Genomic DNA, 19,108 nt, shown 5'->3' with positions numbered 1-19,108 from the left:
GCTTTTTTGATCACCAGTATAAGCTTTTAGTTGAATCAAAATATGCTCTAAGTGTATTGTAGAAAGTAACTGTAGAATACAATACAACGCTGAAACAAACATAAACGAAACAACACAATGTTTGAGCACAATACAAATTATTTACTTTGCACAGATAGGGTGCAGCCGACAGCGTTCGCCTCATCGGCAGGTAGGGTCTTGCAAATGTAGTTTCCAGAGTGTTTCTGTTGTGCTGATGGAACCTCAAATGTCAATCTGCCTTCCGCGTTTGACGTTTTCAGGGCAAAATCTTCTACCAACCGACATTGTGGTACACCATCGTTCCAGCTGCATATTGTTATGATCACTGCAAATTGAATAGTCACATCGTTACATATAATCAAGGAACGTAATCGCTGATTGGATCGATATTTTCATCACAGCAATTACCATTTAAGCACACACGACTCATATACATACATACCTGGGTCTTTCGAAGCTTGTCTGTATACGTAAAAAGTACCATCCGCATTGTCATGGTCAAAGGTATCATGAAAGTCGCATGTGACCTCAGCAGCATTGCCCTCAAATACAGTTCCTGAAGTGTCGCAGGTAATGGGATTGTCCCCTGTACATATTAAACAAAATATGTAAATGTAAATATAACTGTATTCTTTAATTAGCCAAGCCAAATGCTTTCACTGGAATGTTATTCTAAAGGTATGCAAACTGAAAACAAGTCGCGTAAGGCGAAAATACAACATTTAGTCAAGCTGTCGAACTCACAGAATAAAACTGAACGCACTGCGATTTTTCAGCAAGACCGTATACTCGTAGCATCGTCAGTCCACCGCTTAGAGCAAAGGCAGTGAAATTGACAAGAAGAGCGGGGTAGTAGTTGCGCCGAGGATAACACGCTTTTCTGTACCTCTCTTCGTTTTAACTTTCTGAGCGTGTTTTTAATCCAAACATATCATATCTATATGTTTTTGGAATCAGGAACCGACAAGGAATAAGATGAAAGTGTTTTTAAATTGATTTCGAAAAAAAAAATTGATAATAATTTTTATATATTTAATTTTCAGAGCTTGTTTTTAATCCGAATATAACATATTTATATGTTTTTGGAATCAGCAAATAATGGAGAATAAGATAAACGTAAATTTGGATCGTTTTATAAATTTTTATTTTTTTTTACAATTTTCAGATTTTTAATGACCAAAGTCATTAATTAATTTTTAAGCCACCAAGCTGAAATGCAATACCGAAGTCCGGGCTTTGTCGAAGATTACTTGACCAAAATTTCAACCAATTTGGTTGAAAAATGAGGGCGTGACAGTGCCGCCTCAACTTTCACGAAAAGCCGGATATGACGTCATCAAAGACATTTATCAAAAAAATGAAAAAAACGTTCGGGGATTTCATACCCAGGAACTCTCATGTCAAATTTCATAAAGATCGGTCCAGTAGTTTAGTCTGAATCGCTCTACACACACACACACACACACACACACACAGACACACGCACATACACCACGACCCTCGTCTCGATTCCCCCCCTCGATGTTAAAACATTTAGTCATAACTTGACTAAATGTAAAAAGACAGAAACAAAGACAGTCAGACAGACAGAGAATGGGGCAAGGTCAGAGGGGGGGGGGGGGGGGGGGGATATAGGCAAAAGGACATGCAGAATCTCTAACAAACAAATAAGACAGGTTGGTGTTAGTCAGACGGTACGTGTGACCTAATCAATATTAGATGTGAGACCAAAACCGAAACTGACACAGAGAAAATGAAATCTGATGAGAAAGGCACAATGAGAGACCAACACTGACAAAGAAGGAGCAACATAATATGTTGGTAGTCATGCACACCTACCTGGACCCGGCCTTCCTGTAGCACCCAGACACAACGCAGAAAGTACAGTAAAGCAGCACAGTATCTTCATCTTTGACTCTGCACACATCGTCAAATTCAGTGTATTATGTGTGTTCCTTGGACATCTCTTTTGACATTGAACAAGAACTATCAACATGTTATTCACTTACACGTAATTAACAAAACGTCATCAATATAGCATGCAAGTAGAATTGGTCAATAGAATTGGTTAAAGACGAACGTTACAACATTCGTCGCTGAAAGAGTAAACAAATATGATTGGTTCGCCATTTTGAAAACTACATTTAGACAGAAAAAAGAAATCCTGACACAAAGTACCATGACTGCAAACACAATTTGACGAAACATATGTTTACAGACCATGATAGTAAATAATGTATGTACAGCTGCTCTTGCCTTGAAGCGTTGCATAGCACGCCGAAGGAAGGCACGTCTTGTCACTAATAGGTACCGCAGTACGGCGCTGTACTGAGGTATGCGATAATGATATCTGCACGGCAATGTTGAATCTACTCATGAATGATAGCAAGTGACTCCGCCCCGAACTGCTTCGTTTTCTGAGGAGAGGGGTATAGTCCACAGAGATATAGACGTCACTGCTGGCAAGGGGCCAACATTGTTCCGCTCAAGCCCTTTTGCTTTTGAATGGGTGTTTGCGTCATTGCACCTAACATAAATAATGCTTACCCATGCTCGGCTTGGGGGTACTACATACATACCCGAAAGACACCTTGATCGTCCTTGCTCATTGCGGAAATTCCCCTTGTTGCCTTCATACATAGAAGTTTTAAATAGAATGACATCTATATGTCACGTTGGATTAGGTCTTGTGAGTTCACCTGTCCTGATATACTTTAATAGGGTAGCAGAGAGTAAACAGTTTGCTTTTTTGTATACTGAGAGTCGTGTGTACCTGTATTTGAGTTCGAGTCATATCTACCTGATGTGTATCTTCCTGGTAATAAAACACACTGTTGTTTACTATTCACGATATTGGCTAACGTCCTAAACGTGTCGCCCTTGTATATCAAAAGGTGGGCTGGAGTGGGTAGAAATCCAGTTTTGTGTAAGATCGTAGAACATTGTATGGCTGCTATTGAAAGCTACTTGTAAATACAAACCAATGACTACAATGAACGTTCTAAAGTAATAAGCCAAGATTTATGAAACAGAAAAACAAACTTTGCTGCACGTAACTCATAGTAACTTGCAAATGTTTGCATACAAATTCGTGTCCAGTCAGAGCTGTTAGACAAACAACATAGAAAGAACATAAAGGTGTTCTGATCAAGTGCCAAACCAATACATGTCCACGATTGAGCGAAGCATTCAGTTTTCTACTCTCTGATGACGGGAAACACAATTTTAAAAAAAAACAACATTGATTTAAATGTCATGAGAGTAATAGGAAGGATATATAATTATATCAAGTGTTGTAGAATAAAACCAATGAAAAAACGTTTCATAAAACAAAGCAGTACAATGATTGTTTGTCAAAAGCTAAAAATATATGAAATGCGATTTATGTGTAGACATCCAAGCAGCCAGATAGAAGTAAAAAGGAAATTAGGTAAGCCAGACCATTACATATGAAGTTGATATAAAGTCGTCCACTTTGTATTGGGTAAGGTACGCCGCTAAAAAAAAAATCACCGTGCACTTGACACATATCCTGTCCGTGATAACATGTACAAGAACACGAGTGTTTTTTTCGAAGCCTTGACAGGGAAGCGAAAGTAAAACGTTGTGTGTGTGTGTGTATGTGTATATGTGTGTTTGTGTGTGTGTGTGTGTTTGTGTTTGTGTGTGTGTGTATGTGTATGTATGTATGTGTGTGTGTGTGTGTGTGTGTATGTGTGTGTGTGTGTGTGTGTGTGTGATGTGTGTGTGTGTGTGTATGTGTGTGTGTGTGTGTGTGTGTGTGTGTGTGTGTGTGTTTGGTTTGAATTGGGCCGTACAAAAACGTGCAATCATTAAACCCGCAGAAATCACCGAGTGTTAGGGGATTTGCATCTGTAAAATAACCTTAATTTGAGCTACGGCCGTTTGGCAGGCTTGCCGTTGCAGAGAGTGAGTGTATGGCGATCGCCCGCCTAAGCGCCGCATTTGGAGATACGCATGGGTCTTTAGGCAGGCAGATCAGCGCCAGGCAGTTATCACTCATACCACTTTACTCGGAATGAGTTCTTTCCGCAGTCAACAATTCCCTTACTTTGTAATACCTGTTTTAAGTTCTCTTAATTACTGAGCTAACTAAGCGGCGGAAATAAAAATCAACAACACACAATTGATCTTACATTCAAGCTCGTTCTGATAATGTAAAAAAAAAAATCCCCAGAAATTGAATTACGGCCTTTAGGCAGGCAACCCTCGATTTATTAACACAAAGATGTAAACAAAGTGAGTTCACACATTTCACAAAAGTAAAACAAGTCGCGTAAGGCGAAATTACTACATTTAGTCAAGCTGTGGAACTCACAGAATGAACCTGAACGCAACGCAACGAAGCAAGACCGTATACTCGTAGCATCGTCACTCCACCGCCCGTGGCAAAGGCAGTGCACGTGGAATTGACAAGAAGAGCGGGGTATTCGTTGCGCTGAGAAGGATAGCACGCTTTACTGTACCTCTCTTCGTTTTAACTTTCTGAGCGTGTTTTTAATCCAAACATATCATATCTATATATTTTTGGAATCAGGAACCGACAAGGAATAAGATGAAAGTGTTTTTAAATTGATTTCGAAAAAAAAAATTTGATAATAATTTTTATATATTTAATTTTTAGAGCTTGTTTTTAATCCGAATATAACATATTTATATGTTTTTGGAATCAGCAAATGATGGAGAATAAGATAAACGTAAATTTGGATCGTTTTATAAATTTTTATTTTTTTTTTACAATTTTCAGATTTTTAATGACCAAAGTCATCAATTAATTTTTAAGCCACCAAGCTGAAATGCAATACCGAACCCCGGGCTTCGTCGAAGAGTATTTGACCAAAAGTTCAACCAATTTGGTTGAAAAATGAGGGCGTGACAGTGCCGCCTCAACTTTCACGAAAAGCCGGATATGACGTCATCAAAGACATTTATCAAAAAAATGAAAAAAACGTTCGGGGATTTCATACCCAGGAACTCTCATGTCAAATTTCATAAAGATCGGTCCAGTAGTTTAGTCTGAATCGCTCTACACACACACACACACACACACACAGACACACACACACACGCACACACACACGCACATACACCACGACCCTCGTTTCGATTCCCCCTCGATGTTAAAATATTTAGTCAAAACTTGACTAAATATAAAAAGGCAGTCTCACATGCATTCACAATATTTAGTACTCACATGAATGGCCAAAGATACTGAGAACGCAAGATCTAATTTGGCACATTTGTACATGTAGCTGCATCCGCTAGACATATATCCATCTTACAATACCAAAAAACTAGTGGTTAGGACATTGGCCTGAAAATCTAAGTCCTAGGTTCGAATCTCTGCAGAGGCATTTAATTGTTCCCCTTGGTTGAAATAAAAATGCTCAATCAAGAGAGAACAACCGTAAAGTTACCAGCGTAAAAGTAAAGCGTTGAATGCAGCTATGAAGGTCATGCCAGCAGTGTGGGTCAAGATTTAAGCCGCCTTCTATGCACAGAATTCTGTGTAGGATTCTCAGCTCTATCTTTACAAACACATAATCCCCAATACAGTGGAACCCCCCTTTTAAGACTCCCTCCATTTTAAGACCTTGCTGTCTCAGACTTTGTGTTTATAACCTCTGTAACTTTACCTCCATTTTAAGATCCCCTCCTTTTCAAGACCTGATTATCTCAGATTTCCCCACAATGAAATATAAGATCGCCTTTCTATCTGAGTTCTGTACCGGTTAGGCTATGCGTAGATTCACGGCCTTGATTTCAATTTGTGTTACGTCCTCCAACACTGACAACACTTTATGTGCGCCAAATCTCTGAAGATGTGTCTGCCCTTGCTGTAAAAACGGGTTATTGTAAGGGTGCCCATACAGCGTGAAGTACCTAACAATGTGACAGTACAGTTCTAGTCATAAACACGCACACAAAAAAGGTCAACAAGCGTGTTCCCTATGCGTTGCTTCTATCTCAACGCTAGGCTTGCCGCTTCAGGTTAGAAGTAGAACTGCGCACATTTGTTATTTAATCTGTACCGGGTAGGATACAGCTAGTATACAATATGTTGCTTTGTGATACCGCTGATCACGCGCTATCAACCAACGTATAACTTGTGGCAAAGTGGGTCACGGTTTTGTATACTCCTTTTGTTAACATGAGGAAAGCACACAGCATGCACAACATATAACATACTTATACTAGCAATAGCGCTACAACGTTTCAAGGTTAATTGTCTCCAAACAATTGTAACAAATTGCCATCGTGTATGCACAACGAAGACAATTTCAGCAATAAAGTGCTTGCATTTTAAGAAGCAAATAGCTAAACATACACCACAGTATAATATAAGACTTTAACAGAAGGTTTTGGTGTGCATGATGCAAATCTGACTGGTGCCACACACACGAAAAAAACCGTTTGCCCTCCCTCATAAGAAGCATTTGCATGCAATGATTTAATTGATTCGCTATTATTCACACAGGGTCCCCCCAGAAAGGTAAGGACTTTTTTACTGACAATTAATGTGCTTGCTTCGTGTGGCCTGGGGTTTTATACAAAACAGTGAATGCAATGTATTGACAAGTATTCCACGGCTTCACAGTTTGGCTGTGTACGTGGTACCCTTGCGACAATGAGGAATGGTTTACCAGAGAAAAATCGTTATCAGGTTATGCGCTACCTTGCAGTGAGAGAGAGAGCGGAGAGAGAGAGAGAGAGAGAGAGAGAGAGAGAGAGAGAGAGAGAGAGAGAGAGAGAGAGAGACTGAAAGAGAGAGAGAGAAGAGGGAGAGAGAGAGAGAGAGAGAGAGAGAGAGAGAGAGAAGAGAGAGAGAGACTGAGAGAGAGAGAGACGAGAGAGAGAGAGAAGGAGAGAGAGAGAGAGAGAGAGAGAGAGAGAGAGAGAGAGAGAGAGAGAGAGAGAGAGAGAGAGAGAGAGAGAGAACACTCCTGATGCAAAATGTGGCAAAACCCGCGCGTCAACTGTGTATTTCTGAAAAGTGCACTCTCGCCAAAAATCCCGGACCTGATTTGTTTACTATTTATATATGTATGTATCCAGTTAGTTTACTCTCTGCATGTTCCTTGTAGAAAAAAAATGCTGGTTTTAGAGCGACATGAATGTGCATGCTTAAATGTGGACGCGGGATGTTCAGCATAGAGGAACAAGTACATACATAGTGCCCTTGCACACATTTGTGTTCATTCTCTTGAACTATACAACCGTAATGTACAGTTATGGTCAAATGATTTCATGAAAAAAGACTGCATCATATGAACAATCCATAATCACTTCTCGTTTGCAAAGCAATGTATTTTTTCTAAGGTGCACACTACATGTTTTCACTTAATAACTTGTGTCATGTAAACAACCTCCATGCCCTCAAATACTTGTAGGTAATATCTGCTACGTAATCCATATGTGTTGGGGTTCTATCAGTCAGGTGACACTTCAATCCGCTGTGAATTCACTGAACCACACAGAGCCCTAAAAAACCTAGAAAACCAGTATTCATTGGATACAATGTTTATGTTTATTAGTTGGCCTCTAACCAACACGCTCGTGTAAAGTGTGGATTTGCATTTCATTCAAACGGGTTTATAAAAGGGAGGGGCAATACACACACGTACACACAAACACAAAACACACACACACACACACACACACACACACACATACACACACACACACACACACACACACACACACACACACACACACACACACACACACACACACACAAGTAGCAACAAACAAAAACAGTGTTTTTCTTCATGATAAACATCAGCAGGCGAGTTTCGGCCGGGTGAATTCATTCAATTTTGCAAAGTAGACAAGACTTGCTTAATTATATGCAGGGTGACAGGAGGCGTGACTTTGAGATTTAGGTCAGCTTGCACCCACTTGTATATCAAGGTCGGGAGCCTTCAATCTGGAATCAGTTCTTGGTCTGAAGAGTAGATTTCTCTCTGTTGATGCGCATGACCAACATTGAGGTCCCGAGCAAGAAAATAAAACACACACGCAAAAACACACACAATTACAAACAGAAAACAGAAAGAAAAAATATGTAAAATGGGTAAAATGACTTCTGCAAGGTGGTATCAGTAAAAGGATTTGACAGTGCAGCAATCGTCTGTAGTTGTTCTCTTGTGAGTATGAAGACAGCGGGACTAGCTGTACTTCGCCGGGCTGTGCAGCGGTTTCCAAGTTACCGGTATGACTAGACTGCAAGTTTTACTATGACATGATCAGACCTTGACTGAACTTTTCCACGAACACTACCAGCAGGGCGCTGCAGGGTAAGCAAATGCATTTACACTTATAATGATGATAGATGTTAGCTGTTATACTACTAATCATGTTTGTACAACCATTATTGAAGACTAAAGATTCACGGCAGACACGTTTTATTTTAAAACCGTAACTTAGGTAAAGTGTGCTTGCGTCCCTAGATAATGTGTTGTAGTATTAAATTGGTCCTGTGTGTATATTTACAGTGGGACTATTTCGCGGGGCTGTGCAGCGGTTTCCAAGTTACCAGTATGACTAGATTGCAAGATTAACTATGACCTGATCAGACCTTGACTGACAGCTCTTCGGCACACTCAGCCTGCACCGCGCCGCAAGGTAAGCAGATGACTTTTAAACGATTGCTTTATGTTAAATGTTAGCAGTTTTATTACTAATTTGTAAAAACATTAATTATTAAAGACAAACGATTAACATCAGACAAGTAATTCCTTTTAACACAATTTTAGTGAAGTGTAGTAAAGTGAAGTACAAAAATTTGCTTTCAAAATGGCGTTGGCGTCAAGCCTAAATGAAATAGTGGGCGTGGCTTAAGCCGTAGTAGGTATGATGGCACCCTCAGCAATAGAGCTTGTAAAAACAATCTTGGTCGTCAGCTTGAGCGCGAGAAGTAGACGAAGAAAACGAAGAAGAAGAAGAAGAAAAAGTAGAACAAGAAATAGAACAAGAAGGAGTAGAAGGAGATGGTAACAGAGAATTGTTGGTAGTTTATTTTTGTTGCTGCTGGTTTTTTTCTGTATTCGTTGTTGTCGTCGTCCGAGTGTTTTTTTTTTTTTTTTTTTTTTGTCTTCGCTCTTTTTTCTTTCTTTCTTTTTGTTTTAATTGGCTTGTTTTTTTCTTTATTTGTTCTTTTATTAATGTCCAATTCCAAGCAAGCACTATCTGTTACAATTCTGGCCGCGATCATTTTGACATTGTCTTCTTTTAAAGATGGCTGGTCGGATCTACACATTTCTATCGGCCAAGGTCAAAATTTGTCATTTCGGATTTTTCCGATCTGACAAATCTGTGCAAGTTGGATGAGTAACAAATTGCTGTACTTAAATGCATACAGGATACAAAGAAGTGGTACTTAGAAAAGAATGTGTACACTAGGTTTTGCATATGTATCTTTACATCCGAGTGTGTGTTTGGATGTACATGTAAATGTCCAAACAATAATGTTGTTATATCATTCATAGTTGATGAACAGTCACAGCTACATCTACAGCCATTTACTAAAACTAAGAATGTATGTTAATGATGAATCCAATGTAACACACTATTTCATTAAGCACAATACTCGTCATTTATTTATTTTTATGATATAATAATATAATACATGTTCACACTAATTAAATAAGCAATGAAAGAAAGAAAGAAACGAACTACAAACATGGAGAGTAGCAATACCTAAATGAAGAAAAGAAGAAATAATTATTAATAAGGAAACATAAATAGATAAATGAATAAACACACAAACAACAATTACAACAGCAAAACAAATAGATAAATAAATACATAAATAATAAAGGAATACATAAACAAATGCATACATACATGCATATATAAATAAATACATAAATACATAAATACAAAAATTAAAAAATTAAAAAATTAGTAAATACATGAATAAATAAGTAAACCATGCTTTGCTATTTTAATGCGAAAAAGTCCTCAGGCCGCTGGAAATCATGACACATTCATATTTCTGAATATTCCAATAAAGCTTGCATACTGGAATTCTCAGAAATGTGAATGTGTCATCACGGTGTCATTACTTTATAATGTGTATCGTCCGATCACCAGCAAGGCAATATCCCATGCCTTGCTGGGGATCGGACGATACACATTATAAAGTAAGTTCAATTCGTCGCATATTCATTCTTCTTGTGGCTGTCCACTGCATAAGACCATCAGGTGGATATTCTTGGGACTGTTTTGTTTTGTCAAAAATTAAAAGGTTTCATTTGTAGTTTTTTTTATTATGAATGTTTGGCCGTTAGCAGTCTATTTGTCTTGGGATTAATGCAGCAATGTCATTTTTCTTCACATTCACTTGCTGACATTCATTCCTTGGATTCCAAGTAGACATATTTATTTTGCAACAAAAATATGACCTGAACCAAAATCATGTGAAACTTTCCAACGCCAGGGCCAGAAGGCACAGAGTGTTAGGTGTTGTCATTGCGTGCATGGATATTGTTTGTTTCGTCGCGTAGTGTCAGCGCACAAAAGCTGTTATCGTTGCTTGATGTTGAAATGCTTTGAGGTTTTCTATCCGATCTCTGCGGGCAATACGTTTATGAACGTGTTGTTCTCAATGTTGTATAGCGTCTTTCAAGTAAAATAATGTTTGTGGTTTTATACACATTGCTACCGTATTTAAATGCCTCATGTTATGTGATTGCGGCTTAAAGTGGGACTGTTAGTAAATGAATTGTAATATAACATGAAATAAACATGTAAGCACAACAGTATCACTATATCAACTAAAAATATTACCTATTTAAGAAATTATTCAGAACTGCGTTCTCGGTTCGGGAAAGTGGACATGTACATTAACTGCATATACATGTTTATGTAATGAAATTATACTGCTATTGTCTTTATTTCACAAACAAATACTGAAATAGTGTATTTAAATATTGGCAGTTTGGCATTGACGTCGTTAAACATCGAGTCGCCACAACGTTGTGTGGCATTTAGTTTCACACCAAACAAACTAAAGATGGCTTCGAAGTTTATCATTCGATCAGTCATAATATTGTGTTTCATTCGAGTGACCGTTTACTTTCCAACAACAACAACAACAAAAATCCTCTGTTATCTGGATTGTAGTTTTTGAGAAATGTCCTTGTATCGTTATCATTTACATTGGCTTATACTTTTAGAAAGATAGGTGTGTCAGGATTTACAACTATAATGTATAGCTCCATATTTTGCCAGGGACGCTAATGCGATTTGTTTTTTACTGGTGATACCCTTCCATGAGAATGATGTATCGAATTTGGTCACACACATACTACACGACAGGTTTGCCAGTATGTTTCGTGATCATGCTGCTAACAGTAAGAAAACCGCATTGGGAACTTTCTTCTAAAACAATATGTTTGCACAGTAGCTGATCTGAAGCGTCCACAATGTCATTCAATAAATTAAAAAAATAGCTAAAACAGGCGTGTAGCCCGGTAGTTAGGATGTCGTCCTTACGCTTTGAACCTGTCGGGTTTGAATCCCTCCCGTTCCTGGTGAGTTAAGGTTTGAGACTTTTCTGTATTAAGATGTATTGAGAACATGTTTAAATACCAACTGTTCCCATACATAATACATAATGATAATCAGTGCTGCGACTTTACTTTGTGTAGATTTATTAAACTGTGTTTTAAGTCACAGGCAAACACTCCAAAGTTTGTGTGGACAGATTAAACCTTATCCCCGAGTACGCAGTACTAGGGTCCAGCAGACTTTAATTGTGTGTGTGTGTGTCTCGACTTAACAGCTTATTGCTGAGAAACTACTGGGCGCAGTTCGTTCAAAAGTTGATACACTAACTTGATAATAGGTCCGATTGATCGTATTAAAACTTGATAATGTTACCTGGGACCTAAATGCCAAATAAATCACAAAAACGACTCTTAACGGGGGGCGCGATTCGCGGTGGGATAGAAAAGCCGTTCGGCTCATAGAACCGCCCAGTCAGCCAGCGATACCAGGCTTTGCGTGCGTGCGTGCTTTGCGTGCGTGTGCCACTGCGCGACCTAATTTTATGAAGCAGCAACGATAGCAGTCTAGTCATTTGAGTTCACTGGCAATGGCTTGATGGAAAGCGCGTCCGACTATGGCCAAAGTGATCCGGGTTCGATTCCCGGCATGGGCGGTCTAATTTTTTATTTTTTTAATTTTTTTTTTAATTCTTGTTTATTATTGTTTATTATGAACGTTTTAATGTTTTATTTTACTCTAATAATTTTTTTAATTGTGTAAAATAAATAAAAATATTTTTGTTAATCCACGTGCACAAGACAAAAACTTTCATACTGGGGGAGCGAGCCATTCTGAAGAGTACTCGGGTCCAGCGCCAGCGTTTTTTATTTTACTTGCAAGACAGTCTATTTTTTCTTTAGCTCATATGGGTCACCTTTTCATACAAAACTTGGCAAATTAATGAATAAATAAACACATGAACAAATACATGAATAGATAAGTAAATGTATAGTTCAATAATTTAATCATTAGATAAGCAAATGAATGAATGAATGCATGTATAAATGAATATAGGAATACATTACACCACTTCTTGGTGCTTTAAATAAAAAAAAAATACACACCTTCCTCTCATTTCAATCTCTTTTGTTCAAAGATTTTGAGAGGAGACAACTTGTGAACATGTTATGGCAATCTTGATTTGTTAAAGGCACAAGTAAAAGTGATCATATGCCATTTCAACTGACGTTCGCAAATATTTTCTATGTTTCATGATGTTTACTTTAATTTCCTTCAGCAAAAAGAAAATGAGCTGTCATAAAAATACGACAGGTATGCTTTTCAGAAATGGCTTTTGAGCCCCTAAATTCTCTTGGTATTTTGTACACAGACAGTAATTATATGTTTCATTCTGCAGTACGGTTGTGTGTCGGTGAAAACATTTGCCCATGGTAGCTAAAAGTGTCAAACTTAGCAAGATACAAAACCAGATACTATTTAAATTTACTTGCTAGATTGTTACAGCTTGGTCTGCGTTTTCCAAAGCAAAATAAATATTCTTAACAATATCTACCTCAAAAACTGGACTGAGTGACACAGGCTGCGAAATGCATGAGCGAATTCTCGGCATTAACCATATTTATAATGATCATGCTCGTGCGTACACATGCACACATGCACACACTCATTTGCGCTTGCAGGCACGCAAGAACACTCATTTGTAAACACACACACACACACACCTTGGAGCCGACGGTCTTTGCGTTAACACAATCATGCAGAGCGGCACGTCAGGAGGCGGGGCTACGATATGTCGATGAGGTTTCACCCACTCAGCTGTCTGGGTCAGTAGTTATAATAATAACAATAACAGCACTTTATTGTCCATTAAAATATTACATAAAAATGGAAATTTTTCTTCGGCACACCCTGTCTGCCTGTAAACGATTATAACAACAATTGTATAGGACGACACACATAAAACATAAAACATAAAAGGGATACAATCAAATATGATATTGCACTATGTAAATTTACCCTCTCATATCACAGGAGTTGGGTTTCACAGCCGAGTAATCACATTACAAATATTTCCCACACACGTTTACTCTACACTAGTTCCTTGTTGAAATGTAGTCTTCTATCTGTCAATGTACATAACAAAACTTTAGGAACCTCTCATAGAGATATAAAAATACAGGATAGATTGAATAGAACGGATTATGAACGGTGATGTTAAAAACATTTGAAAATATAGTATACTTTTATTCTTTCTTTTTTTCTCTCTCATGTGTGTGTGAAGGAAAATACAACCAATTTTACCTCGCTGGGCTGTGCAGTGGTTCTCAAGTTACTGGTATCACTAGACTGCAAGATAAGAATATGACAGGATCTGACCCTGGCTGAACGACTGCTTGGCATACTTTGCCTACACCGCTCTGCAAGGTAAGCAATACAATTTAAACAACAATAACTATGGTAGATGTAAGCAGTTATGTTACTTGTGTTGTGCAAAAAATGATACTAGGAGGCAAAAGAATGGCAACAATTGCAACATACATATTTTACGCTATGACAATTCCGTTGAAGTACACTGGTTGACTTCCTGTCCATAATGCAATTTCCTTCCTACTGGTGTCACCCATTCAGGATGTAATATCTCGAATTTGTTCATCAATATGAACTGACAGAATCCACAGTATATTGCTGATAACGGAAGGGAAAACCCATCGCGAACTTTCTTTTAAACCATGTGTTGCACAATAACTGATTCTGTAGAATACAGCGGAGGAGTAAAAAGGCACTGTGTATGTTATGTATTCTATATCGAACTCACTGAAGTTGACAACACAGTCGGGTTTTATTCTGCTTTGATATATATATAATTCGGTTTTGATTATTATCTTGCACATTGCTAAATTTGCGGAACATACTCCAGCCCCACTTTCTTTCGGCGTTCCTCAGGGTTCAGTACTCGGTCCCATCCTTTTCATCATGTACACTAAGCCCCTCTCCACACTGATTCAAAACCATTCTGTCTTAAATCAGTCTTTTGCTGATGACACCCAACTGTATAAACCCAGTCCCCCTGCAGGGACACATTCCGCCATCCAGACCATTCAGACATGCATCACTGATGTTAAATCTTGGATGATCGATAACAAACTTAAGCTGAATGATGATAAGACTGAAGTCTTACTGTGCAAAAAGAAGAACACTACATTTCCCTCTCCCCAACCCGTTTCTGTTCAAGTAGGCGACACCGACATTCTTTTCTCCCCATCAGCTAGAAACCTTGGATTCACCCTTTCATCTGACATGACCCTTAACAAACATATATCTTTAGTCTGTAGAGCAGCTTATTTTGAGCTTCGTAAGATCAGCACCATTCGCCACACACTCTCCTCTCAAACAACTAACACTCTTGTCTGTGCCTTTGTTCTTTCTAAACTCGACTACTGCAACTCTCTTCTCTCTGGCTGTCCTCTGTATCTCCTGCATAAACTACAAAAAGTCCAAAACTCGGCAGCACGCCTCATTCTCAAAGCACGAAAACGAGATCACGCAACACCACTTCTTCACACACTGCACTGGTTACCTATTCAAGCCCGCATTGACTACAAACTGTCCACCCTCTGCTTTAACTTCTTTTCTGGCTCGTCTCCTGCTTACTTCTCTGAACTCCTCACCGTCTATTCTCCAGCAAGACAACTCCGTGCCTCTTCTGACTGTCGCATCCTCACCATTCCACACACCAAAACCAAAACATACGGACAACGCACTTTTACTTTCTGCGCACCCACACACTGGAATTCTCTCCCCTTCCACATCCGCCACTCTCAGTCACCCCAAGCATTCAAACGAGCACTTAAAACGCACCTCTTCAAGAAATACAACCCCTGATTTTGTTTTCTCAGTCCATCAGTAGGCTACATGTAGTGTATTTGTTGTTTTAGTGATAATGTGATAATGTGTATATACACATTTAGGGCTGTTTTTCAGTATTAATAACATGTTCTGTTTGATTAAGGGTATTCAGCTGGTATTTCCTTGTTTTTACTACCTATTTTATTCATGTTTTTATTACTTAATTAGTGGAAGAATCTGTTGTAATGTATGTTTGATGGTGTATGCTTTTAATCAAGCGTTGCTGACTATGAATGTAGATGTAAATGCTTGTATAACTGTGTTTGAATTTTAAATGTGTCAAGCGCAAAGAGCATAATTGTAAAGTTATGATGTTGCGCTATATAAATGCTCATTTATTATTATTATTATTATTAATCCACTTTCTTTCTTTTACTTTATTTGGTGTTTAACGTCGTTTTCAACCACGAAGGTTATATCGCGACGATTATTAATCCACTGGCAAGCATGTTAATGTGATGGTTGTCACGGAGCAACACAAAGTCGAAGTGTGCCGGACCTTTTTTTAAATGTTTCATTTGAAGTTTGTTTCATTTGAAGTTTGTTTCATTTGAAGTTTGTTTCATTTGAAGTTTGTTTCAGTAAAAGCAGAAAAGGAAGAAAAAGAAGAGATCTTAATGATTTATTATTACCCTTCCGTCCCTGGTTAAAAAAAGCATATCTCTCTCTCTCTCTCTCTCTCTCTCTCTCTCTCTCTCTCTCCTTAGCCTAAAACCTTTATCCTTATGTAATAAAGTTCTGGGTTCTGAGTTCTCTCTCTCTCTCTCTCTCTCTCTCTCTCTCTCTCTCTCTCTCTCTCTCTCTCTCTCTCTCTCTCTCTCTCTGAGAGGGAAACGGTTTTATTTCAGTATCATCGCTTGACTGAATGGTTAATCACGCCTCAGTGTTCTTGTTTTGAATTACTTACTTACTGAATTAATCTAGGAAATATGTTTGGCCTCAAAAAGAATCACTGTGCACCGGAAGCTTTCATGCTGTCAAAATGCCAGCACAGATCTCGGGTTCCTGACATATTCATTTACATAGCAAGAAACGCACATGGAGTACGATTACTTATTTCATTTTACTAAAGATAACTGTCATTGTTTTTATTTTTTTCAGAAAAAAGCATCATTTCGAAATATGCACAGTGGACGCTACTGATGGCTCTCAGACAGGACAAAAATGTGCCACAGATCTAACGCAACGTCGACACATAAATAACAGAAACCATATTTATATATAAATATGGCAGGGACTGATCAAGGCAGTGACATTGAAATGGAAGATGCTTCAAACAAAACCGATACAGCTAAGAAGTTATGGCGAGCACGTACCAAGGATTGGTATCGTCATCTTAATGAGCAAACATACTTTTTGACACCTGTATACATGAACAAGACCCGTCACAGGGAAGACCAGTTAGCATCTGGACTAGATGTCCTTGTTACTGAGTGCCCTCTGCAAGACAGACCTAGAGGTCGCAAGGGCTGGGTCCTGTCAGAAAACGATGTTCGTGACGACAAGGCTGTGCAACGCATACTAGAATGCCTTCGTAAAGTCTCCAAGAACGAAGTCATGTTTGTTGTGTCACAACTCCGGTATCAAGACTATCTCAGTGAGGCTAGGGACGTAGGGCTGCCCAGCCCTAAGGATCTGAAGTCGCAGAATAAACATCAGGGTGACTTTGATATCCTGATTATTCACAGGCAGCATGGCATTCTAGTAGGTGAAATGAAAGCGGTAGGGGATCTGCAATGTGGAGATCAGCAAAATAAGGCCAAAGTTATTAAGGACAGGGTGGAGAAGGCAATTGCTCAGTTGAAGAAGGCAACAGACGTGCTGGAACACATACTGTCGGATTTGCAACCAACAACTCCGCAAATATTGAAAACAGTAATGCTACCAAACGTTAGCAAAGCTGACCTCCAACATCTTTTGAGAAATTACCCTCAGCTTGCGCAGGTAAGCAGTATACGTAATAACATTTTTATTTCAAAATTTACTTTTTGTTCTTCAAATATATCCGCGCTGTTTCATTTAGTTATTGGAGATGAGGGAGTGAGTTATAAGTGTGCATTGATGAGGTACTTAAGGAATAAACGTCCACATAAAAAAGATGAAACTGTAATTGTGGACGCAGTTACTGCTGTTAACCCAGTTCCACACAGAGAGCCGTGGGCTAAATAAAAGGAGTAATTAGAACAACATGCATTTTGAAACTCATAAGGAAAATAATGACCCTTCGATGTATATGGGCAGATGCTTATGGACATGAACTTTAATTGTTTGAATACAGTAAATATATGTGTATGAGTTTATTTTAGTCAGCACAGTTTTTTTGGTTTGAGATTCTATGACCATACTAAATACTATCTTTTTAAGATTTAAAACATTCAGTTTATGTCATTTTCTCTTTATTTTCCAGGATTTGTGTGATTGCTTGGACATAGACGGAAATACAGACCCCGCCACTCTTTGTCTGACATCTAATGACATCAGCAGTCCAAGTCAGTGGTGGCAGCAAAGAATGAAACGTGCCGGGGATGACTCTGTCATGACAGACGATGTCTATCTTGATCTTGTGTCAAGGTCAGTGTGTGAGGGGTGAGAGAGAGAGAGAGAGAGAGAGAGAGAGAGAGAGAGAGGGAGAGGGAGAGAGGGGGGGGGGGTAGGGAAAGAAAATAGGAGAATGGTGTTTCTGTGTGTAAGCGCATGTTTGTTAAAACATAATATCAAAATGAAACAGTTTGTTAGCTTGTGGTAATAGCAAGATTTCAGTTATTGTCACGTTTCAATATATCACTTAAGGTGATTATGAAACGGTTAGTTACTACTAACCAACTAACCACACCACGATCCACTCTCGCAGTCATACAATTAAATAGAGACAACAAAAGTATAAGTTTCAGACGCCTGTTCTCACGCCGTGGATCGTGTAACTCTGCATTTGCGCCACCGCAACTTTTTATCGCTTCACGCCGACGAAGAGGCAAGCTGCGAGGTAGGTCTCTCGAATGATAAATTAAATTGTTAGAATGCTAGGCACTCAGCATGTTCTCAAGTGTTGCATTTCACATACTTATATCCTTAGCTATATTTCTGTATATATTTTTTGATGCTTTGATGGCCCTGGTGATCGTGACGATCTGTTTTTCTTCTCGTTTCCCCATGTTTTGGGCATATTTTCAGTTTCTGCGTCAAATGCAACAAAACGGAGATTACTGGTTATTCTTGGACATGTTCACAGATAACTTTAATGTTTTATGAATCTCCACGTGTAGTTTCTCTGTATATAGTTCCATATATACTTTGCAAGAAGCAGATAAAAACAGAGTGTCAACAACTCTCTGTAATTCGCCACCGCATCAATTCAATGTTAGATGTAACTCGTCACCGCATTTTTTGTTATTCGCCACCGCACTACGCAAATTGTTATTTTCAAACGCAACAACATCGTGGAGGCATTTAAACCTTTATTTTTGTCACAAAACTGACAGCAATTGATAGGAGCATTTTAACTTTAGTGCTGCAAGTTTTAAACTCAGGGGCGTGGCGTGATCTTGCCTATGCAAAGGATTTAAAGGCACCATGAGTTGACAAATCAAACTGTAGTATTTCTTCTTCTTCTTCTTCTTCTTCTTCTTCTTCTTCTACTTCTTCTTCT

General features: G+C 38.6%; 3 protein-coding genes and 1 long non-coding RNA gene across 4 annotated transcripts in view; 2 read left to right on the top strand and 2 right to left on the bottom strand.

Annotated features, from left to right (window-relative positions):
* Positions 1-19,108, top strand: part of LOC138973551 (uncharacterized) — a 495,333-nt gene that overhangs the window by 27,227 nt on the left and 448,998 nt on the right. The window lies entirely within an intron of this gene.
* Positions 1-19,108, bottom strand: part of LOC138973545 (uncharacterized) — a gene marked incomplete in the record, with an annotated part of 147,938 nt that overhangs the window by 33,147 nt on the left and 95,683 nt on the right.
* Positions 1-19,108, bottom strand: part of LOC138973544 (uncharacterized) — an 82,081-nt gene that overhangs the window by 42,751 nt on the left and 20,222 nt on the right. The window lies entirely within an intron of this gene.
* LOC138973538 (uncharacterized) overlaps positions 7,839-19,108 on the top strand; it is a 30,610-nt gene continuing 19,340 nt past the window's right edge. Inside the window, exons 1-5 of the mRNA XM_070346255.1 lie at positions 7,839-8,339; positions 8,538-8,667; positions 13,838-13,980; positions 16,564-17,406; positions 17,870-18,033. Of these exons, the coding sequence (XP_070202356.1) occupies positions 16,690-17,406; positions 17,870-18,033 (881 nt within the window). The 5' untranslated portion in view covers positions 7,839-8,339; positions 8,538-8,667; positions 13,838-13,980; positions 16,564-16,689. The remainder of the gene's footprint in view (positions 8,340-8,537; positions 8,668-13,837; positions 13,981-16,563; positions 17,407-17,869; positions 18,034-19,108) is intronic.

The sequence above is a fragment of the Littorina saxatilis genome, linkage group LG8 (assembly GCF_037325665.1).
Source record: "Littorina saxatilis isolate snail1 linkage group LG8, US_GU_Lsax_2.0, whole genome shotgun sequence".
Lineage (NCBI taxonomy): Eukaryota > Metazoa > Mollusca > Gastropoda > Littorinimorpha > Littorinidae > Littorina > Littorina saxatilis.
The sequence above is the reverse complement of the archived record's forward strand: the minus strand, read 5'-3'. Positions and strand labels throughout refer to the sequence as shown.